The sequence below is a fragment of the Lampetra planeri genome, chromosome 79, assembly GCF_965212315.1.
Source record: "Lampetra planeri chromosome 79, kcLamPlan1.2.h2, whole genome shotgun sequence".
NCBI lineage: Eukaryota > Metazoa > Chordata > Hyperoartia > Petromyzontiformes > Petromyzontidae > Lampetra > Lampetra planeri.
The window spans coordinates 1,243,508-1,268,300 of record NC_136184.1 but is presented as its reverse complement, the minus strand read 5'-3'; the positions used below and the strand labels follow the sequence as shown (position 1 = coordinate 1,268,300).

The 24,793-nt window shown below is 51.3% G+C and overlaps 1 protein-coding gene across 4 annotated transcripts in view; it reads right to left on the bottom strand.

Moving 5' to 3' along the window:
• LOC144738263 (TBC1 domain family member 10A-like) overlaps nucleotides 1–24,330 on the bottom strand; it is a 41,580-nt gene extending 17,250 nt beyond the window's left edge. For 3 of the 4 annotated variants that reach the window (XM_078621275.1, XM_078621276.1, XM_078621280.1), the window contains exons 1-5: nucleotides 23,849–24,330; nucleotides 15,916–16,048; nucleotides 14,413–14,520; nucleotides 13,002–13,108; nucleotides 9,191–9,305 (exon numbers count right to left, since the gene is read on the bottom strand). In XM_078621275.1, the coding sequence (XP_078477401.1) occupies nucleotides 9,191–9,305; nucleotides 13,002–13,108; nucleotides 14,413–14,520; nucleotides 15,916–16,048; nucleotides 23,849–23,892 (507 nt within the window). In that variant the 5' untranslated portion in view covers nucleotides 23,893–24,330. The remainder of the gene's footprint in view (nucleotides 1–9,190; nucleotides 9,306–13,001; nucleotides 13,109–14,412; nucleotides 14,521–15,915; nucleotides 16,049–23,848) is intronic. The other variant, XM_078621277.1, reaches the window with a different exon arrangement.
• Nucleotides 24,331–24,793: the final 463 nt, after the last annotated feature.

Genomic DNA, 24,793 nt, shown 5'->3' with positions numbered 1-24,793 from the left:
TTGAGTGGGGCCGTCTCCAAATGTCCGACAGCTCCCTGCTTATGCTACGTCGGAAAGTTGACGCTCCCGAGGTAGGGGATGCGCGGGTCGGTTCCTGGGTGTGCAGACAGGGCCTCTTGATGAAGTGGGACAACATGTCCCGGCGTCACGTGCTTGTTGTGCCTTTTGCTATGCGGGGTAGGGTCGTTCTGGCTGCTCATGAACGACTCATGCATCTGGGTTTTCACAAAACGCTCGCCCTAATCCAGCGAGACTATTATTGGCCGGGGATGGGTAACGACGTGGCGAACATTCTTAAGGGATGCGTAGGGTGCGCCCGAAGAAAACCGCCACCATTGGCGGCTAATCCACCGCTGCAATCCATTCAAGTTTCGCGCACAAACGAATTGGTTGCGTTAGACATCTTGGGGCCCTTTCCTGCTACGCCAAGGGGAAATAGGTTCCTGCTGATTGGCGTAGAGTACTTCACCCGATGGCCCATGGCATGGCCACTCGCCAACCAGTCGGCTGCAGCGGTTGCGGACGCCTTCGTCCAGGGTTATGTTTTGGACAAGGGCGCCCCCGAACGCTTGCTGACGGATCAAGGAATGAATTTTTCGAGCGTTTTGTTGCGCGAGGTGTGCGACCTGTTGGGTACAAAGAAAGTGCGGACTTCCCCGTACCACCCGCAGACTGACGGGATGGTTGAGCGTCTGAACAGGACGATTACGTCTATGCTGTGCCAACAGGTCTGCGACGATCAGGTTGATTGGGACTTACAGGTGCCGGGGGTACTCGCGGCCTATCGAATGGCCCCTCATGCGGCGACGGGGTTTTCCCCATTTTTTCTTATGTATGGGCGGGAGGCCAATCCGGCCATGGACGTCCAACTGGGGATTTCCCAGCCACGTGCAAAATCAAAATTGGCAGACCACATAAAATTTAATATCGCCAAATTGGCTGAAGCGCGGGAGGCGGCGAGATTGAATTCGCGGTCTCGGCAAATCGCGAACGAGAGATTGCATGGACGGAGGGTGCATACGCACGATTGGAAACCAGGCGATAAGGCCTGGCTGCATTGTCCACATGCACCGTTGGCTACGTCCCCCAAATTGTTGAGACCTTGGAGGGGACCGGTGGAAATTGTGCGGGTTGCACGACCCCAGAGTATACAGATTAAATGGGGAAAACGCCGTTGGTACGTGCACCCCTCCCGACTGAAGCCCTATGCGGCACCGTGTGACCCCGTTCTATGCCGTAACGACCGGGCGTGTGATGTGACCGTCGACTCGGGGAGGGATGTGTCGCAGGCTGATCCGCACATGTCTCTACCTGACCCTCCCCCAGGTGTCTCGGGCCTGACGGCTGCTGACCGTCGGGAACCGGAACCCCGCGGCACGCGCGGGTCCCCGATGCCTGGCCCGTGCCTTCCTGAACTGCCGGCACTGCCCGACGGTCAACCGCGTTTGGTGCCGTACGACGGACCGGCAAGGCGGACTCGGGCTAGGGCACAACACTTTTCATGAAGACATTTTTCAACACCGAGCTCGCCCGGTGTTCCCCCTCTGCCGGGGTAATGTCCCGTTCTAGGGACGCTCGGAAAGAATGGGACGCTGCACGAGTCGGAAGAGAAGAAAAAAAAAAAAAAAAAAATGTCTTTTCTGCATACACATTTGGTATTGTCACTCGCCGGATTGTATATATTGTTCTGTTGTTGTGTAGTGGCATTGGTTGATGGTTGCGGATGGCAGTGTTCGCGTTGTGTTGTGTTGTTACGTTAGTTGTTGTTCTTGTTGTTGTGTTACGGGGCACACTGGGGGGAGGGGGTGTTGTATATTTTTATAGCAGCCGGGTCGGCTGCGAGCTATGTGGTAGGGGGTGATGTAGTGGTGGTGTTGATGCGCGCCGACTGTGACAGTGATGGATCACGGGGCGGCATGGGGTGCGGGGTTGGGCACGCGTTGGGGGCGTGGTATGGACGCGCGCGCCGGGAGTGACGGATGACGGGGCGGCGCGGCGTGGGTGGTGAGGCACGCTGAGATGTGGGAAAACAGGATCGTAGCCAGCGCCCAGTGATTGGTCAAATAGGATGGGTGCTCTCAGCGACGTCCGCAGGTGGGGTATAAAGGGGGACGCGCGAGAGCACTCGTGGTGGTTAACCAGTTGAAGATCGAAGACGGAGTTGAAGACATAGTGCCCCGAGACCCCTAGTCCCGCTGTCCTTGTAGGGACCGGGCCCTGTGTGGCTCGGAGGCGAGACTGTGGGACCCGTGGTTCGACGCCCACGTGGGTCGGGACTGGGGGACCCACAGTCGAGACGGACACCCCGGCGGGGTGTGTCCAGAGTAGCTCAGTGGGCGTTAGTCGCCAGAGTAGCTAAGTGGGTGTTGGTCACCCGAGTAACCCAGTGGGTGTTAGTCACCCGAGTAGCTAAGTGGGTGTTAGTCACCCGAGTAACCAAGTGGGTGTTAGTCACCCGAGTAGCTAAGTGGGTGTTAGTCACCCGGGTAACCAAGTGGGTGTTAGTCACCCGAGTAACCAAGTGGGTGTTAGTCACCCGAGATACTACAGTGGGTGTTAGTCGCCTGTGAACCGAAGTTGGTGAAATAAAGAGTGTGCTACCCGTGAAGTCGTCTCCCGCCGAGTTACTACATTACACATGCGAACCCTGCTCAGTTAGCAGTAGACGCCACGCCAGTTGACGATTTTGGGGCTGGCATAGTCAGGGATGACAATTTGGATGACTCCTGGATTGACAGACTTTGCCAGGAAAATTCGCTCTTATCCCCCGATGAGCAACAGCGACTTCGAGCACTTAGTAAACGATTTGGCGATGTTTCTAGCCATAGTAAATTCGATATCGGACGCACGTCCCTATTGTCCCATCCCATTGATACGGGGAATTTGCCCCCTATTCGGTTGAACTCCCATCGCCTTAGCCCCAGCGAGAAAGATCATGTCCGCTTGGCGGTTGATGAGATGTTGGCGGCGGACATCATCTCTCCCTCTAATAGCCCTTCAGGAGCCCCCATTGTGTTGGTCAGGAAACGGGATGGGGGTCTCCGATTCTGCGTTGATTTTCGTAAATTAAACAAAATTGCAGTGGCAGATGCCTACCCACTTCCCCGCATGGACGATTTGCTTGACACCCTCTCGGGCTTCTGGCAGTTGCCATTTGATGAGGACTCCAAACCGAAAACTGCTTTCCGCACACCCCAGGGGCAGTTCCAATTCAATCGGCTTTCAATGGGCCTCCACTCGGCCCCGGCCACTTTTCAACGCCTCATGGAGATGGTCTCGAAATTTCGCTACAACAGTGGGATTCCTGTCTGATATATCTGGACGATGTTATCGTTTTCAGCCGCACATTTCACGAACATCTGCAGCATCTAGAATCAGTCATCGTCAAAGTGCGTGCTGCTAACCTCAAATTCAAACCACAAAAGTGCCATTTTCTGAAGTCGTCCGTAAAATGTTTGGGCCATTTGGTCAGCGCGTCAGGAGTCGCTATAGACCCGGAGAAAATGGCTTGTGCCCATGCGTGGCCGACCACCACATCTGTTGCAGAGTTGCGCAGTTTTGTGGGCTTCGCGTCATATTACCTTCGCTTTGTATGGAATTTCGCTACTATTGCTAAGCCACTCCATGCACTGTCCGCTAAGGGCCAAAAATTCCACTGGGGCACAGAGGAGGAGGAAGCGTTTGTTGTGCTCCGGGATTCCCTGGCTGATGCGCCCCCCCTGGGTTACCTCGACTTCTTGCTGCCCTTTGTGTTAGACACGGATGCCAGTGACACAGGTATAGGGACTGTGCTCTCCCAGGTGGTCGACGGCGCCGAAAGGGTTGTTGCATATGGCAGTCGGGTGTTGTCCTCCACGGAGCAACGCTATTGTGTGACCCATAGGGAGCTGCTGGCCATTGTGTAATTTGTCCAACTGTACAGGCCCTACTTGTATGGCAGGTGGTTCACTGTTCAGACGGATCATGCCGCCTTACAATACCCCTTGCGCGTAGACCAGCCTTCGGGTCAGCTGTCTCGCTGGCTGGATGTGCTGCAGGAGTATGCGTTTGACGTCATTCACAGAAAGGGGGCACAGCATGGAAATGCGGACGCTTTATCTAGGCTGCAACCGGACAGCAGGTGCGCATGCACGACTGGCTCGAGTCATTGCAGGGCTCCAGTTGACTCCATGCCTCAGTTGGTCGTGACGGCCGACGTGGCTCCTCTTCGAGGTGCGCCGCTGCCCACGGATTCCGGTCTGGGTCTCCCTCGCGATGAATGGTCTCCCTTACAGATTGAGGATACCTCTCTGTTGAAATTGTGGCGCCGTGTTAAATCCAGCAACCATGTCTCTACTCCGGCGACCGTCCAAGCCGTTGCCCTGCTTGATGGCCTCCTTACGCGTCACTTTCCATGGCCGGGCATGGAAAGTGACGTGGCGCTATTTGGTGCCAGGATTGCACGCGTCGGAAGCCTCCAGTTGTGCATGATTGGTCCCCGCTGCAGTCCATACAGGTATCTCGCATAAACAAACTTGTGGCCCTTGACATTTTAGGCCCATTCCAAACTTCTCAGCGGGGCTACAAGTATCTTTTGGTCGGGGTCGAGTACCTTACAAGATCAGTCGGCTTCGTCTATCACCGATGCCTTTTTGCATGGCTACGTTTTAGATAAGGGTGCCCCTGAGTAGCTTCTTACCGACGAGAGTCGGAATTTTTCTACTCGACTGCTCAAGGAGGTCTGTGACCTCCTCGGTACAAAGAAAATTCGTACCTCGCCCTACCACCCTCAAACCGATGGAATGGTGGAGTGCTTAAATCGCACCCTCACGTCCATGCTGTGCCACCAGGTGAATGTGAATCAGTCGGATTGGAACCTGTTTATTCCGGGCGTCCTCGCCGCGTATAGGTTGGCCCCTTATGCCTCAACGAGGTTTTCACCATTTTATTTGATGTATGCGAGGGAGCCCGAACCCCTGATGCACGTGCAAATGGGCTTAAACTTGTCTAAAAAGGGATCCGCCATGCCAGCTTCGATGAAGGTCATGTTTGACAGATTGCGTGAAGCACGGGAAGCTGCTGTGGATAATTCGGCCAACCGACAAGCGGCTAACGAGTGCTTGCAGAAACACCAGGGTTCCGGGCTTCCGTGGAGGAAGGCGGACAAAGCTTGGCTACATTGTTCCCAGGTGCCCATTGGGACATCCCCTAAATTACATCACCCTTGGCAGGGCCCCGTTGAGGTTGTGGAGGTCCGCCAGCCACAGTGTGTGCACATCCGATTCGGTCGCCGTCACTAGATTGTTGATCCATCTAGGTTAAAGAGATATGTGTTGCCTTGTCCCGTAGATTAATCGCCAAATTCCGGGGTGGCCAGTGCCTGATGCGTCCAACGAGCCGGGCCGTCCTGGCCGGGATGCGGTACGGCATAAGCTCTGTCTGTCCGGCGGATAAAACTCAGAGTTGGCATAGTGAGGAGCATGGTTGGTGCATGTTTTGGCTGGCCACTGAACAAAGACGGAGGTCACCGCATTCAGATGCACTTCTGCGGCCGTCTGGAACGTTCTTCTTTCAGATATTAGGAAGCCACTGGGAGCTATGATGCCACTTTAAAATCATCATCTAGATTGACAAACTTATTCCTTTAGAATTGCTTCTTGTGTTTAGTTTGTTGTCCATCCCCCCATACCTCCGATCAGCACAGTTGGCTACGTACAGAGCGAAATAAGTTCTACATACAAACATATGTAGTGACACTTCCTGTCACAGCCAGGGGAATAAAGGGGAAGCCCCGGTCTTTGGCTCGGCATCGTGGGTCAGCAGGATGTGTGCTGACTGACCCAGTCGATAGTTAACCCGCACTCACATAGCGATAGGGTAGCCACACTTTACTATAGAACCTGAGGCGGTTAGAGTTACCCCGTTGGGAAAGTTGTTTAATAAAAGTGTTGCCTCCACCATTGTTTGTGTGCCTCTGTACATCACACTACACATACATCATCTGAACAACCGGTCCTGGGCCTGCTCTAGGTCGACTCAGCCTCAAATGAGAACCTGGTGCGGTGTGAATCAAAAATCGCAATTGGGAAGATAATGGCGGCCACCCACTCGCTCGTGTGCCAGTGATGGCCTTCATAGGCACTGCTCGCTAACAGCACTTGCCCCAACAGTTTATCGAGGCAATACGTGCGTATGTGTGTATATAGGCACTGCTGCTAATCGCTACGAACAGCACTTGCCCTTCCAGCGTGTTGAGGCTCATGGGGGATCTTTTTCTTTGTGTGCGTGAATTCGTGCAGGTGTGTATGCGTGTGTGTATGTGTATGCATGTGCGTGTGTGCGTGTGTGCATGTGTGTGTGTGTGCGTATTTCAGTCGTGGTTTAGTGGTAATTTATTGAAGGTGGAGGGGTTAGTTACCAGCCCCTCGCACCCGTCCAGAGCCCCCATTTAGCCACTGTGGTGGTCACAGACGCCATGAGGAGAAAGGCCAATCGGAATTGGCCATCCCCCCTCACAGCACTATACACGACAGCGTTGCGTGTCCGGCACCGCAAGGAGGTAGGGGGTTGTTTTGCCGGACACCAGGACCTACCATGGAACTGATCTGCCCTCTGACCATCGACTAGTCATCTGTAAGATGCGCCTGCCATTCTTCCACTCCGGTGGTGGGTGTACACCCAGGACCCCATTCCAACCTAAGGTGGCCTCGTCTCAGTTAGCTGATAATTTTATCATTGCTTGCGGCTGGGGTTGGCATCGTCCCCCACTCCTCCTGAGGTCGAGGGTAAATGGGCGAGGTTTAGGACTGTGACTCATGCAGCTGCAAAGGCTGTTTTGGGTACGCGGTCCGGACTTCCCCAGAGACGCTGCCTAACAGAGGTATTCAGGATGGCTGAAAAAAAGTGACAGGCCCACTCTAATCGTCTACAGCATCCCACGTCAGAGAATGAGGAGGCTTATCGTAGCCTTCGCTCGGAGGTTTGGAGAGCCGTGAGGCGCTGCAAGGATGGGTGGTGGTCACGGGTTGCTGAGAAGATAGAGTTTGCCTCAGTGGCCCGCGATCACAAATCCCTATTGAACTCCATAAAAAAAGTAACCTGCAGCGCCACACCTATTATTATCATTAGGGGAAAAAATGGTGATCCAATCTCCGACCCCCAGGAACAGGTTTGCAGATTTGCTGCGCATTTCTGTGAGGTCCTGGGGGAGGGGAAATCCCTCAGCCAGGAAAACATCATGGCACAAAGTGAGGATGACCCTGCTGAGGCTGCGGTGCCTCAAATATTGGAAGAAGTCACCCCCTGTGAGTGGCTGGCTGAGGTGCCATCTGTTGAGGAAGTACTGAAGGCGATCCAGAGTCTGAGACCAGGAAAGGCACAGGTCAGAGATGATCTCCCAAGCGAAATACTGAGGGAGGGTGGCGTTTGTGCACAGACTGCCCTACATGACATCATAACAACAGTCTGGACCACTGGACGGGTTCAGCAGGACTGGAAGGATGCCCTGGTGGTTCCCCTCTTTAAGAAGGGGGACCGCACAGACTGTAACAACTACAGGGGCATCTCACTCCTCAGTGTGCCGGGAAAGGTTCTGGAAAGGATTATTCAACATCGCCTTGCTAGGCACGCTGAGGAGAGGGCGGTCCTGCACAGATGCCATATTTTCTGTCCGTCTGCTATAGCAGAGGTGTAGGGAATTCCAACAAGACCTACATCTCTGCTTTATTGACCTGGTCAAGGCCTATGATATCATCAGTAGGCCTGGGCTCTGGGTTGTTCTTCGTGCTTTAGGAGTCCCTGACCCTCTGCTCACGATCATTAAGGACCTTCATGAAGGTGAGCGGGCCCGGGTACAAACTACGTGGCCGGGAGTCAGAGCCATTCCCTGTACACCTTGGGGTGTGCGAAAGGGATGTCCTATGGCTCCCACATTATTTAACATTTATTTTGACCACGTAGTTCATGAAGCCTTCAATAGCTGTACCGGGGGAACTTCCATTTGGTACAGATATAATGGGAGGCTGATCGATGCCCGGGTGTGGTCAAGGGATGGCTCCCTATTGGTCAACCACGTTATATATGCCGATGATTTGGCAATTGCTGCTCATTCAGAGGAGGAGTTGTAGACGCTGCTGCTGAAACTGGAGCATGCTACTATGAGGTGGGGCCTTCCCATCAGCCCCACCAAACTAAGCACCTGCCTGGGTATTTTGTACTATCGGACACTCCACCCCCACAACTCCCAAGCAGTGATGGGGCAGTTGAGGAGAGAGTGGAGAGTTTCCCATACCTGGGCAGTGTGCCAATGACCGGCTCCGGTTTGGCAGCGGAGGTCTCACTCCGAATCAGTCGAGCGGCAATATCTTTTCATCGGTTGCGTAACGCTGTGTGGAAGCTGCATGGTCTGTCGCTCCACACGAAGCTTCAGGTCTTCTCGGCCACGGTCATTCCCTCCCTTCTCTACGCTTGTGAAACGTGGACCCCCCTAATGGAGCATGTTCGCCGGTTAGAAACATTCAGGCTGGCCTGCCTACGATCCATCCTGGGTTTAACCAGGCTGGATTGTGTGAGGAGCTCACAAATCCTTGAAAGATCTGGGCAAAGTCCCATTGGTGAACTCCTCCGGCAGGCAAGGCTGCATTGGCTGGGCCATATAGCCCGCATGCCCAGCCATCGCATGCCTAAACAGCTTTTGTTCAGCCGGATCGAGGGTGCTAAACAGGCGCGGCATGGGCTAGAGAAGAGATGGAGTGATATGGTACAGGAGGACGTGGAGCTGAGTGGACTTGCCGATGACTGGTACCAGAGGTGTCAAGATCGGCCTCAGTGGAGGAGGCTCGTGAAGGATACTACTGGGCAGTTGGAGGCAGTCGCCCTCCAACAACAACAGAGGGCGGAGGAGCGACGCTCACAACAACGAGCGGAGTGCCGGGTGGCTAAAGCACAGCAAGTTGGCACAGTAGGGGGCACAGGTGGTGCATCAGCCAGTCATTTCAGTCATCTCAGTCAGTTGACCTGTGGCACCTGGGTCTGCCCCGTGACCTCCTGCCAGCGGGCGTTCGACACTTCACGTGGCCTCAAGGTGCACATGGCCTGGCACAAGCGTCGTAGTGACGTCACCGCCACTTAGTGGTGCATGGCGGTTGTTGTTGTGTGTGTGTGTGTGTATGCGTGCGTGTGTGTGCGTTTGTGTATGTGCGGGTGTTGGCACCTCGGCTGGCATGCGCATGAGCAGGGTGGCAGCGATGGGCGCCTGCGCCTGACAGTAGCCGACCTCCGGGCAGAGCACGGAGAATGCTCGGAGCACCTGGGCCAGATCCCTCTGCCTGATGGTGAGGGGTGGTGGTAGGAGTGGTTGGGACACACACACAGCACGGTTTTTGCTACGTGCGGTGTGAAAAAAGTTCAACGCATATACATACGAATAAGTAGTGGGTTATACGGAGGCACACACTTGAACTGGGAGGCAAAACGTTTCTTACACGGCCCCAACAAGGCTACTACTTAAATGTAACAACGGGTTCTACATATAGGTGATAACTACACAGTTAACTAGACCACAATGAGGTAACTACATAACCGGGTTAGTCAGTAACACACTGCCTGACCCACGATGCCAAGCGTAAAGACCGAGGACCGAGGATCAAAGAGACGTAGCACCGATGGGTTCCATTCCAACAGACAGCTGCGATTGCTCTCGGGACCTCCCTTTTATGCTCCCAAGCGTGGCCTCGCTCCACCTTCGGCCACGCCCCTTCTGGATCTCACCAGAGGGTTCTCGACCGAGCATCACGTGCCCCTCAAGCCACCCTTTGAGCCCCCTCGCTACCCTGTCCCGGTCACGCGCCCTCTCGAGTTCACCCATGTCACGTCCTCTCTTGCCCGCTCTCTGACCGTCACCAGAATCATGCCCCCTACGGCCCGCTTCCATGCCATGCCTACTCTGGTGCCAGAGAGAGGCTCAAGACGCACAGTTCCACTCTTGTGACAGTAGCTGGCGCTAAACGCCATAGTGACTCCATTTACGTCACTACACTAATACTACACACTCCACTATACGCTACACCACTATATACTACACTACAATACTATACACTACACTATACACTCCAGTACTATACACTACACATTACACTACATTACTATACACTACATACAACACTATTACACTATACACTACACTATATGCTACACTACAGTACTATACACTACACTAAACGCTTTACTACTATACTATAAACTACACACTACTATACACTACACTACTACACTGTACAATACTACACACTACACTACTCATTATACTAAACTATGCTACTCTACGATACACTGCACTATACTACACTTTAATACTATACACTACACTATATGCTATACTACGAAACTATACACTACACACTACACTACTATACAGTACCTACATACATGCACTATACAATACACTACTCTATACACTACACTATTATACATTACACTACTACACTGGACAATACTACACACTACCCTACAATCCATTACACAATGCACTACTCACTATACTGTGCTACACTACTATACACGACGATACACTACACCACGATACTACATTGAGACAACTCTCCCCCGTGCCAACTCGTTTCTTTACAACTGCTTGTTGCTGTGTTTAGTTTGTTGTCCTTCCCATGCACCTCCGATTATCACGGTTGGTGACGTACAGTGTCAAAGAAGTTAAATGTACATACAGACTATTATACATGACACTACTCTATACTACACGACTACACACTACACTACAATACACTGCACTATATACTATACAACAGTAATAAAACACTACACGATACACTATACTACGCACAACACTGTATACACTACAGTCCTATACACTAAACACGACACTAATATACACGACACACTACACGACGATACACTACACACGACACTACTAAACACGACACTACTTTAGTTTACACTATATACTACAATAAAGTACTTTACACTACACGACTATACACTACACTACTACACAGGACACTACTATACACTGCACTACTACACAAAAGGTCCTGGCGAGGATTATTCAACATTGCCTTGCCAGGCACGCTGAGAAGAGGCTTGCGGAGCCCCAATGATTCCATATTATCTGTCCGTCTGCTACAGCAGAGGTATAAGGAATTCCAACAGGACCTACATCTCTGCTTTATTGACCTGGTCAAGGCCTATGATACCATCAATAGGCCTGGGCTCTGGGTTGTTCTTCGTGTTTCGGAGTCCCTGACTCTCTGCTCACAATCATTAAGGGCCTTCATGATGGTGAGCGGGTAAAACTACGTGGCCGGGAGTCGGAACCATTCCCTGTACACCTTGGGGTGCGACAGGATGTCCTCTGGCTCCCACATTATTTAACATCTATTTCGACCACATAGTTCGTGAAGCCTTCAATAGCTGTACTGGAGGAATCTCCATCTGGTACAGATACAATAGAAGGCTGATCGATGCCTGGGTGCGGTCAAAGAATGGCTCCCTCTTGGTCAACTATGCTATGTACGCCGATGATCTGGTGATTGCTGCTCACTCAGAGGAGATGTTGGAGGCGCTGCTGCTGAACTGCGCTGCTGCAGGGAATAGAGGTGGTGCATCAGCCGGTCATCTCAGTCAGTGAACCCATGGCACCTGGGTGTGTAACGTGACCTCCTGCCTCCGGGTGTTCAACACTTCATGTGGCCTTAAAGTGCACTTAGCCTGGCACAAGTGCCATGGTGACGTCACCACCACTTAGTGGAAAATGCCAGTTGTTGTTGTGTGGGTGTGTGTCTGGGGAGCGGTAGCGTAGTGGTTAGCGCACTGCGCTACGAACCTGGCGACCTGGGTACGATTCCCGCTCACGGCCAACACCAGTTAAGATTATTTGAACTGGTACTGGGCCTCCCCTAGGTCACCTTCAAATGAATACCTGGTGAGGTGTGGAAACATCACCACTGGGGAGACAAAGGCGGACGGGAGTGGTCCTGGCCACCCACCCCCTTGGTGTGCCATTCCGGTCTTCATAGGTGCTCGCTAACAGAACTTTCCCCAAAAGTCTGTTACATGCTAAACGGGGGACCTTTGTGTTTTTTTTGTAGGTGTGTGTAGGTGTATGAGTGTGTGCATGTACCTGTAATGTAGTAACTCGGCGGGAGACGACTTCACGGGTAGCACACTCTTTATTTCACCAACTTCGGTTCACAGGCGACTAACACCCACTGTAGTATCTCGGGTGACTAACACCCACTTGGTTACTCGGGTGACTAACACCCACTTGGTTACCCGGGTGACTAACACCCACTTAGCTACTCGGGTGACTAACACCCACGTGGTTACTCGGGTGACTAACACCCACTTAGCTACTCGGGTGACTAACACCCACGTGGTTACTCGGGTGACTAACACCCACTTAGCTACTCGGGTGACTAACGCCCACTGAGCTACTCTGGCGACTAACGCCCACTGAGCTACTCGGGTGACAAACACCCACTGAGCTACTCGGGTGACCAACACCCACTTAGCTACTCTGGCGACTAACGCCCACTGAGCTACTCTGGACACACCCCGCCGGGGTGTCCGTCTCGACTGTGGGTCCCCCAGTCCCGACCCACGTGGGCGTCGAACCACGGGTCCCACAGTCTCGCCTCCGAGCCACACAGGGCCCCGGTCCCTCCAAGGACAGCGGGACTAGGGGTCTCGGGGCACTATGTCTTCAACTCCGTCTTCGATCTTCAACTGGTTAACCACCACGAGTGCTCTCGCGCGTCCCCCTTTATACCCCACCTGCGGACGTCGCTGAGAGCACCCATCCTATTTGACCAATCACTGGGCGCTGGCTACGATCCTGTTTTCCCACATCTCAGCGTGCCTCACCACCCACGCGGCGCCGCCCCGTCATCCGTCACTCCCGGCGCGCGCGTCCATACCACGCCCCCAACGCGTGCCCAACCCCGCACCCCGTGCCGCCCCGTGATCCATCACTGTCACAGTCGGCGCGCGTCAACACCACCACTACATACCCATATCCACCCATGGTGGTGAACATCTCGTGCGAGGGGAACTGCCGGTGGACGTCTCTCTCGATCGCCTCCACCCAACGCCGGTCGCCCGGCGCAGACGCAAGCTCCTGCGGAGACACCAAGGATAGAATGAACAGCTGAGTGGAGGACAGAGTGGACAGCTGAGTGGAGGACTGAGTGGATAGGTCAGTGGAAGACTGAGTGGACAGCTGAGTGGAGGACTGAGTGGAGGATTGAGTTGACAGCTGACTGGACAGCTGAGGAGAGGACTGAGTAGACAGCCGAGTGGATAGCTGAGTGGACAGCTGAGTGGAGGACAGAGTGGACAGCTGAGTGGAGGACTGAGTGGACAGCTGAGTGGAGGACAGAGTGGACAGCTGAGTGGAAGACAGAGTGGACAGCTGAGTGCACAGCTGAGTGGACAGCTGAGTGGAGGACTGATTGAACAGCCCAGTGGACAGCTGAGTGGACAGCTGAATGAAGGACTAAGTGGACACCACCGCTCCCCATGATATACACAGACACAAATATACAACAACAATAATTGCTGTTTGCCACTAAGTGGCGGTGACATCACTATGGTGCTTGTGCCAGGCCATGTGCACTCTAAGGTTACGTGAAGTGTTGATTGCCTGCTGGTAGGAGATCACGGGACAGTCCCAGGTGCCATTGGTCGACTGACTGAGATGACTGGCTGATGCACCACTTGTGCCCACTGCTGTGCCAATTTGCTGTATTTTAGCCACTCAGCACTCTGCTCGTCATTGGGAGCATCGCTCCTCTTTCCTCCGCTGTTGCTGGAGGGCGACAGCCTCCAATTGCCCATCAGCAGCGTATTTCATGAGCCTCCTCCACAGAGGCCGATCTTGATACAGCTGATACCACTCGTCGGCAAGTCCACTCATCTCCATATACTCTCGTACAGCATTAGTACATCTCTACTCTAGCCCATGCCGTGCCCATTTATCCCCCTTTATTCGGCCAAACGAAAGCTATTTGGGCATGCTGTGGCTGGGCATGCGGGCTACATGACCCAGCCAACACAGCCTATAAGCGCAAAGATCCCCCGTATAGCCTGAACAGACTGTTGGGGAAAGTGCTGTTAGCAAGCACCTATGAAGGCAGGCACTGTGGCACACGAGGGGGTGGGTTGCCAGCATCACGCCCGGCCGCCTTTGCTTCCCAAGTGGCAATGTTACACATCACACCAAGTACTCATTTGAGTCTGAATCGACCTAGGGGAGACCCAGGACCGGTTCAGATACTCGTCACTGGTTTTGGCCGTGAATGGGAATCGAACTTGAGACACTGGGTTCGTAGCGCAGCATGCTAACCGCTACACGCACACAGGTACGTACACACACACACACGTACGTACACACACACACACACGCACGCATGCTCACGTCACCTGGAACTTTCCCGGATTCCGTTGCATGCGAGTCCTGGCTCCCGTCATAAAGAGCCAAACACGCGCCCGCAGAGAGTTGGGCACTCCCAGTCTGCAGAGTTCACGAACCTGTACAGACACAGAGACAAAGATCCCCCGTGTGGCCTCAACAGTCCTGTTGGGGCAAGAGCTGTTTAGTACGCACACATGTTGTGGGTTGACTCTCCAACTCGCAACCGGTTAGTGCTCAACTAGTAACGAATTGGTACGTTTTGCTTACGTGACAAACCTTACTAATCGGCCGTGTCGGGTGGTGGCGGGTTTAACAACACAACATTTATATTTACGCAATCTAACCTAATTAAAAAACCCCTCTATTATGGATAATATGGGTTGCGAAAGCCTACATGTTAAACTGCTGTTAGTAGTGAGTAGCAGCGAATACGTATACACTGACACACACACGCAGAGTCAAAGATCCCCCGTTCAGCCTTAAGAGACTGTTGGGGCAAGTGCTGTTGATAGCGCGTAGCACCCACCTATGTACACACTGACACACACTCACACACAGAGACAAAGATCCTCAATGTAGCCTCTACAGACCTGTTGGGGCAAGTGCTGTTAGTAGCGAGTAGTGTCTATGTACACACAAACACATAAATATTCCCCGTGTAGCCTTAATAGACTGTTGGGGCAAGTTCTGTGAGTAGCGAGTAGCAGCACCTATGTACACACTCACACACATACAAAGATCCCCCGTTTAGCCTCAACAGTGCTGTAGAGGCAAGTGCTGTTAGCGAGCAGCACCTATAAAGGCCGGCACTGTGGCACACGAGGGGGTGAGTTGCCAGCATCACGCCCGGCCGCCTTTGTTTCCCTAGTGGCGATGTTTACTACACAATGCACCAGGTATTCATCTGAGGCTGAGTCGACCTTGGGAAGGCCCAAGACTGGTGCAGATAATTGTCACTGGTGTTGGCCGTGAGCAGGAATCAAACTCGGGTTCGTAGCATGGCGCGCTAACTGCTACACTACCGCTCCCCACATACCTATACACCGACTCACCCACGCACTTATCCTTTCACTCACACACTCACTCACTCATGCATTCACTCACACACGCTCCCACCCAGTCATCCACTCAACAACTCACTCACCCATTAATTCACTCACTCACTAACTTACCCACCCACCCACACACTCACCCACTCACCCACTCAAGTATTCACTCATCATCAGCCCACCTCTCCTCTCTCTCCCACTCACTCACTCGCTCACTCACCCACCCACTCACAAACTCACCCACCCACCCACCCACTCGCTCACCTACTCACCCACCCCCACTTACCCACTCACCCACCCCCACTTACCCACTCACCCACCCCCACTCACCCACTCACCCACCCCCACTCACCCACTCACCCACCCCCACTCACCCACCCCCACTCACCCACCCCCACTCACCCACCCCCACTCACCCACCCACCCACAGACCCACCCCTTCAGGGTGTGCTTCACCCTCACCTTGCCAGGCCGAGCGCCCATCCACCCGTCCCAGTCGGAGAGGACTCTGAGCCACTGAACTTCCCTCTCCCTCACCAACTCCACCGGAACCTCCTCCACCTCCTCCTCCACCTCTTCCTCCTCCTGCTGCTGCCTGCATTTCACTCGCAGGTCATCATCATCATTGTTTACATAATCTCGATTGACAACTTGTTTCTTTAGAACTGTTTAGTTTGGTTTGGCTATGTACGGTGCTAAAGAAGTTCAACGTATACACACACACTACTATACACTACACACTATTATAAAACTACTACATTATACACTACACTACTATACATTTCTACACAATACACTACACTACCATACAATACACTATATACTACACATTACTATAAACTATACACTACACACTATTATACACTACACATTACTACACACAATTAAACTATACACTACTATACAATACACTATATACTACACTATGACACACTACACTACTGCACACTACTATAAATGACACTACTACACACTACACTTCGATACACTACTATAAACTACACTACTATACACTATACTATACACTACTATACAATACACGACTATACACTATACTATAAACTACGATCCAATACACTATACACTACACTGCTATATATTCCTACTAGCGGTAAGTACCCGGTGTTGCCCGGGCAAAAAAGACAGACACACATATCGACCTACACACACAGACATTGACCCACACACACAGACATCGACTTTAGATACACACACATGGAGTTACACACACATGGAGTTACACACACACATGGACTAACACACACATGCGTAATGGTTCGATAGAGGCACTTACACTCATGTGGAGGCAACACTTTATTTAATACAACTGCAACACAACTGCAACACACCCTACACATAAGGTGGTGACCACCATCCTACTCTCACTAATACTCGGGTACTACTTGGCGTGGCCAAGCCAGGAGGGCTTCTGCTTGGCCACGATGACTGGAGGCTTCTTTCATCAGAGTCTTCATACGACGGCTTCATCCCAGGCACCAACAGCCCAGCTCTGCGCGCTCAGCCCACTGATAAACCTCTCCGCGTGGTCGGCCAGACCTTGACCACACCCCCCTTCTCGAACCCACGAGAAGGCTCCACTCCCTGACCACGTGACCCCCAGGGTCCGCGGACCCCTCTTGAATCCGGTCACGTGTCCAGCCGGGGTCACTCGAAGTGCCACGGCCTGACACAACCCCCATGGCACCCGCCAACAGCCTCCATACCGAACAGGCAGTGACGCCACGCATACAGACCCAACATGGCAGTAATGTCATGTGTATACAGACCTGACACAGTAGTGACGTCATATGTCACTACACATGCACCTACATACACACACAAAGAAATGGACTTACACACTCTCATGGAGCCACACACACATGGACTGACACACACAAACACATCGACTCACACACACACATGCACGTACACACACACAAAGAAATGGACTAAGACGCTCACATGAAGCCACACACACACATCGACTCACATGCACACATGTACTTAGACAGACATAAATATTAAGAAATGTACTATTTAAATTGTAAAATCTTAGTTGTCTACGCAAACACTAAACACGCACACACAACAACCGCCATTCGACACTAAGTGGCGGTGACGTGACCACGATGTTTGTGTCAGGCTATGTGCACCTTGAGGCCACGTGAAGTGTCGAACGCCCGCTGGCAGGTCACGGGGCAGACCCAGGTGCCACGGGTCGACTGAGATGAGTGGCTGATGCACCACCTTTGCCGCCTACTGTGCCAACTTGCTGTAATTTAGCCACCCGGCACTCCGCTCGTTGTTGTGAGCGTCGCTCCTCCGCCCTCTGTTGTTGCTGGAGGGTGACTGCCTCCAACTGCCCAGCAGCGTCCTTCACGAGCCTCCTCCACAGAGGCCGATCTTGACACCACTGGTACCAGTCATCGGCAAGTCCACTCAGCTCCACATCCTCCCGTACCACATCACTCTATCTCTTCTCTAGCCCATGCTGCACCCGTTTAGCCGAATAAAAGATGTTTAGGCATGCCGTGACTTGGCATGCGGGCTACATGGCACAGCCAACGCAGCCTTGCCTGCCGGAGGAGCTCACCGATGGGACTTTGTCCAGATCTTTCAAGGATTTGTGAGCTCTTCAGACAATCCAGCCTGGTTAAACCCAGGATGGATCGTAGGCAGGCCAGCCTAAATGTTTCTAACCAGCGAAGATGTTCCATTAGGGGGGTCCACGTTTCGCAAGCGTAGAGAAGGGAGGGAATGACTGTGGCCGAGAAGACCTGAAGCTTCGTGCAGAGCGACAGACCAGGTAGCTTCCACACAGCGTTACGCAACCGATGAAATGATAATGCTGCTCGACTGATTTGGAGCGAGACCTCTGCTGTTAAACCGGAGCCGGTCATAAGCACACTGCCCAGATATGGGAAACTCTCCACTCTATCCACAACTGCCCCATCACCAATTGGGAGTTTAGGGGGTGGAGTGTCCGATGGTACAAAATACCCTGGCAGGTGCTTAGTTTTGGTGGGGCTGATGGTAAGGCCCCACCTCTTAGTGGCAAGCTCCAGGTTTAGCAGCAGTGCCTCCAAATCCTGAGCAGCGATTACCAGATCATCGGCATACATAACATGGTTGAAAAATAGGAAGCAATCCCTTGACCGCACCCGGGCATCGATCAGCCTCCCATTATATCTGTACCAGATGGAAATTCCTCCGGTACAGCTATTGAAGGCCAAAATAGATGTTAAATAATGTGGGAGCCAGAGGACATCCCTGTCGCACCCCAAGGTGTACATGGAATGGCTCCAACTCCCGGCCACGTAGTTTTACCCAGGCCCGCTCACCATCATGAAGGTCCTTAATGATCGTGAGCAGAGGGTCACGGACACCGAAAGCACGAAGAACAACCCAGAGCGCAGGCCTACTGATGGTCTCATAGGCCTTGACCAGGTCAATAAAGCAGAGATGTCGGTCTTGTTGGAATTCCCTACACCTCTGCTGTAGCAGACGGACAGAAAACATGGCATCCGTGCAGGACCGCCCTTTCCTGAAACCACATTGAGGCTCTGCAAGCCTCTCCTCAGCGTGCCTAGCAAGGCAATGTTGAATAATCCTTGCCAGGACCTTTCCCAGCACACTGATGAGTGAGATGCCCCTGTAGTTGTTATAGTCCGTGCGATCCCCCTTCTTAAAAAGGGGGACCACCAGGGCATCCTTTAAGTACTGCGGAACCCATCCAGTGGTCCAGACTGTTGTTATGATGTCATGTAGGGCAGTCTGTGCACAAACGCCACCCTCCCTCAGTATTTCGCTTGGGAGATCATCTCTGACCGGTGCCTTTCCTGGTCTCAGACTCTGGATCGCCTTTAGTACTTCCTCAACAGATGGTACCTCAGCCAGCCACTCACAGGGGGTGACTTCTTCAAATATTTGGGCACTGCAGCCTCCGCAGGGTTATCCCCACTTTGTCCCACGATGTTTCCCATGTCGAGGGATTTCCCCTCCCCTAGGACTTCACAGAAATGCTCAGGAAATCTGCAAACCTGTTCCTGGGGGTCAGATATTGGATTGCCGTGGTGAGGCCTAGTCCCGTGCAGAGCCCCCCGTCCTCGCTTAGAGTGCGCAGCCGGCCAAGGTGTCATCTTGGCAGGCTGAGGATTGGCCGCTCACCCCGGCCGCGCTACAATAATACTATGTAAGCGCTATAATAATATCTAGGGGCTCTATAGTAGTAACAGGACGCATTGGGGTGGGGTGGGGAGAAGAGGACATCACTGTGAACAAACAACCTCAGCGTTTTGTGTGTTTTAGTTGCATGTTTAACGCGAATGAAAATTTGTGCCGATCGTGTGTGGGTTGCTCGGGGCTAACCGTGATGAACATTGTGCGCATACACAGTTTGCTGCGTTGTGTCACCCCGAGCGGTGAAGGGAAATAAATAAATAAAAGTGTAACGAATTTTATAAATATATAACTTGCAAAAAAGCGCTATTTAAACGAATTTCAAGGTGACGGACGGGAAAAGGAAATAGCACTTTCCAACCGCGGGGCTTACGGCGTGGTACCTGGACAATTATTTTCACATAAACCCCACCGTTTGAGAGCCCAATCCCTCGCAAGCGCGCGTGCGCAGACAGATGGACGGACGGACAGAAAATGAATTTCATAGGTAAGAGAATACATACACTACACTGCTACACACTACACCACTATACACTACACTACTACACACAGCACGACTAAACACTATGCACTACACTACAATACACTACACTTACGATACACTACACTACTACACACTGCACTACTATACACTACACTATTAAACAATACACCAGGGGTCCTCAAACTACGGCCCGCGGGCCACATGCGGCCCGCCGAGGACATTTATCTGGCCCATGGTCACTAATTGGGCTGCGCTTGTGAGCACTAATTGGGCTGCGCTGGTGAGCACTAATTGGGCTGCGGTGGTGAGCACTCATTGGGCTGCGGTGGTGGGCACTGATTGGGCTGCGGTGACGAGCACTGATTTGGCTGCGCTGGTGAGCACTGATTGAGCTGCGGCGGTGGGCACTGATTGAGCTGCGGCGGTGGGCACTCATTGGGCTGCGCTGGTGAATGGTTCAATGGGCCAATTGACTGGACTTGCCCCCAAGGCCTAAGGCTGCCAGCCCTCCCCTGGCTGCGCTTGACTGGCTCTCCCTCCCTCAGCTCCCTCACTTGCCCCTCGGCTACACTCCCAGTGATATTCCTGTGTGCTGGGGATGTACTGCGATCTGTGAACAAAACTGCAGGTGTAATTAACTTTTTAATGGCACCCGCACCAGTGTGAGCCTGGGGTAAAAGCGGAGTTCCCCCAATCAGACTGCATTGATGGGCAGTGCAGTCTGTATGTCTCTGTGTGGGCAAAGTTATTGCTGGGAAATTGTTTTTGTAGCGCTGTATATATATTGGTATTTTACTAATAGCAATTTTGACTCCCTAGGAAACTGATGTCAAGAAAGAGAAAAATTGACTCGGAGTGTAGGATATTCAAAGAACAGTGGACTTATGATTACTTTTTCATGCAGTACAAGGAAAGAGCTGTGTGTCTGATATGCCAGAATATAGTGTCTGTGTTCAAAGAATACAATTTACGTCGACACTATAAAACTCAACATAAAGATAAATATGATTGTTTGGTCGGAGAAGTGAGAAAAGATAAAATATTAAAACTGAAAAATACATTAACAACTCAGCAAAATACTTTTGTGAAGTAGAAGCAGCTAAATATTTCATCACTGCGAGCAAGTTTTCAAGTTGCCAAGCTAATAGCGTGCACTGGCAGACCATTCGTGGAGGGAGAATTTGTTAAAGAATGCCTTCTTTCTGTTGCCAAAGAGATGTGTCCAGAGAAGGCCGATTTATTTAGTACAGTGAGTCTTTCAGGACCTACAATTACACGGAGGATTGAAGAAATGGGAGACAATTGCATCAGCATTTGTAAAACTCCACAAAAAAACTTTCCTATTTTTCCTTGGCACTCGACGAAAGCAATGATGTTCGTGATTCTGCACAACTTCTAATTTTTATTCGTGGGATGAATGACTATTTCGAAGTCACAGAAGAGCCTGCTGCACTGCAAAGCATCAAAGGAACAACTACAGGAGAGGATATCTATGAAAAGGTTTGCCAAACTGTGAATCGTTTGGAGCTGAATTGGGCTAAACTAGCGAGTGTGACAACTGATGGTGCTCTTAGCATGGTGGGGTCTAAGAAAGGAGTAATTGCTCGCATTAACCAAGAGATGGACAAACATAACCATTCTCATCCAATAGCCATACACTGCCTCATCCACCAACAAGCGCTGTGTAGTAAATCACTGAAGTGGAACTCTGTTATGAAAATTGTGGTATCTTGTGTTAACTTCATTAGAGCTCATGCACTAAACCACAGACAATTTCAGGAATTTCTGTCTGAACTAAATGTTGACTATGAAGATGTTCTGTACCACACAGAAGTCCGTTGGCTGAGTCGAGGGAGAGTTTTGAAACGTTTCTATGACTTACTTCCACAGATTACAGCTTTTCTGCTTTCAAAAAACAAAGAAGTACCAGAGCTCAATGATGCAGAATGGAAATGGCACCTTGCCTTTCTGACAGATGTAACGGAGCTACTCAACAGTTTCAATGTGCAACTTCAAGGAAAGGGGAAGCTCCTCTGTGATATGCAATCACATGTCAAAGCATTTGAAGTAAAATTAGGCCTCCTCATCAAACAAGTTAAGGAGGAAAACTTCTGCCATCTCCCCACAACTCAAAATCTGTTAGCGGAAAAACCATTGGTTGCAATTCCCAAACAAAACATGTGTGGATTCACTGGAAAAATTGCAAAAGGAGTTCCAATTTAGATTTAAAGAGCTTCATCTCCATGAACAGGAGATACAGCTTTTCCGTAACCCATTTTCTATTGACATTGAAAATGTGGATACAATTTACCAAATGGAACTGGCTGAACTGCAGAATTGTGACTCTCTGAAAGACGCATTCAAGTCAAGCAGCCTTCATAATTTCTATGCATCTCTCCCCTCTGAGACATATCCTCATCTCAGGAACCATGCACTCAAAATGGCAACCATCTTTGGCAGCACTTATGTCTGTGAACAGACTTTTTCCAGAATGAAACATTTGAAATCTCCAACCAGATCTAGACTAACGGATGCACACTTGCATCACTTGTTACGACTAGCAGTGACAAATATGGAACCGGACATTGACCATCTCATTAGCCAAAAGCAGGCCCATAGTTCCCATTGAAATACTGGCAAGTTTGTTGATTTAACTTTACTTGTTCTTCATTTTAAATATTGTATTTGTTCCCGTTTTGTTTCTTCACTTCAAAATAAGATATATGCAGTGTGCATATGAATTTGTTCATAGTTTTTTTTAACTATAGTCCGGCCCTCCAACGGTCTGAGGGACAGTGAACTGGCCCCCTGTTTAAAAAGTTTGAGGACCCCTGCAATACACTATACACAACTACATTGAGAACTCATCTATTTAGAACTGCTTCTTGTTGTGTTTAGTTTTCTGTCCTCCCGCACTTCCGATCAGCAAGGTTGGATACGTACGGTGCGGAAGAAGTTCAACATACATGCATATATTCAAGTCACTCTCACTCACTCATTCACACACACTCTCATTCACTCCCACAATCAATCACTCATTCACTCACACGCGCACTCTCACACTCATTCACTCTCATACTTATTCATACACTCACACTCATTCACACACTCACTCTCACACATTCACGCGCGCAATCACACTCATTCAGACATTGACTCGTTCACTCTCACTCATTCGCACTCTTATTCAATCACGCACTAATTCACACACTCACAATATCATTGAATCACTCATTCACACTAACTCATTCAATCACTCTCTCACTCATTCACTCTCACACTAATTCACGCACTCACTCATTGACTCTCACTCATTCAATCACACATTCACTCTCACACTTAATCACTCATTCACGCACACGCGCACTCTCACACTCATTCAATCACTCACGTATTCACTCATTGATTCACACACTCACTCTCACGCACATTCACTCTCACACTAATTCACTCACTCACATATTGATTCAAACTCTCTCACTCACCGACTCTCACACTCATTCATTCACACCCTCACACTCATTCACTCTCACACCCATTCATTCACACGCTCACACTCATTCACTCTCACAATAATTCACTCTCACTCATTCATTCACACGCGCACTCTCACACTCATTCATTCACACGCGCACTCTCACACTCATTTAGTCACACGCTCACAGTCACACTCATTCACTCTCATTTGGCCTGGAAGAGAAACCCGATGAGCTATAAAGCTCTTCAACTCACCCGGGCTTCGTTGTCTCGGCCTCGGCGACCCCGCGCTCAGCCATGGCGCCTCCGCGGGGCCCGAGACTCCAACCCGCCCAGGGAGACGAGGCAAGACCGTGGTCCCGATCGGGGCCTAGTGATTTATTTATTTTTATTTTAAACCGCCGTCGTGGCCCTTACACAGACTCCCTCTTTTCCCCACGACATATTCGCTTTAATAATAAAACCGTGAAATTGTTGACAATAAAAAAATCGACACGATTTTTTTTGCTCAGATTTCTCTCCCATTGGTTCTATTCGCTTCGTATTACATTCGACGTCTATCATATTGGTGACCCGTGTCAGACTCTCGATTGGGAACCCTATCCCCGTGTCTCCCAGTTTTAGTTCTGGATTAAACTAAAATAAATATTTTACAAAGTTAAAAACCTTCTAGCCTAAGCTACTAGGCCGCTTACTTCGTCGCCATGACGACCGTCGCTGCCGTAAAGGAGATTCGGCAGCTACTCGCTGTCGTAAAGCGCGTGGGGGTCTGTGGGGGGGGGCTTCATCACATGGGTCACCTGGGGAGGGATGGGGGATTTGACACGTGGGTCCTGTGAGGGGAAATTTGGAATGGGGGGGGGGATTTGTCACGTGGGTCACCTGGGGGGGGGGGATGGGTGGAGGGGAGATTTGTGACGTAGGTCACCTGGGGGGGAATGAGGGGTATGGGGGATTTGTCACGTGGGGGGGAAGGGGGGGGGGGTGTCACGTGGGTCACATGGGGGGGATTTGTCACGTGGGTCACCTGGAAGGGAAAGGGGAATTTGTCACGTGGGTCACCTGGTGGGGGGAAGGGGGGAATGGAGGGGGAGGAAGATTTGTCACGTGGGTCACCGGGAGAGGGAGGGGAAATTTGTCACGTGGGTCACCTGGGGGGGAGGGGGGATGAGGGGAGAGGGGATTTGTCATGTTGGTGCC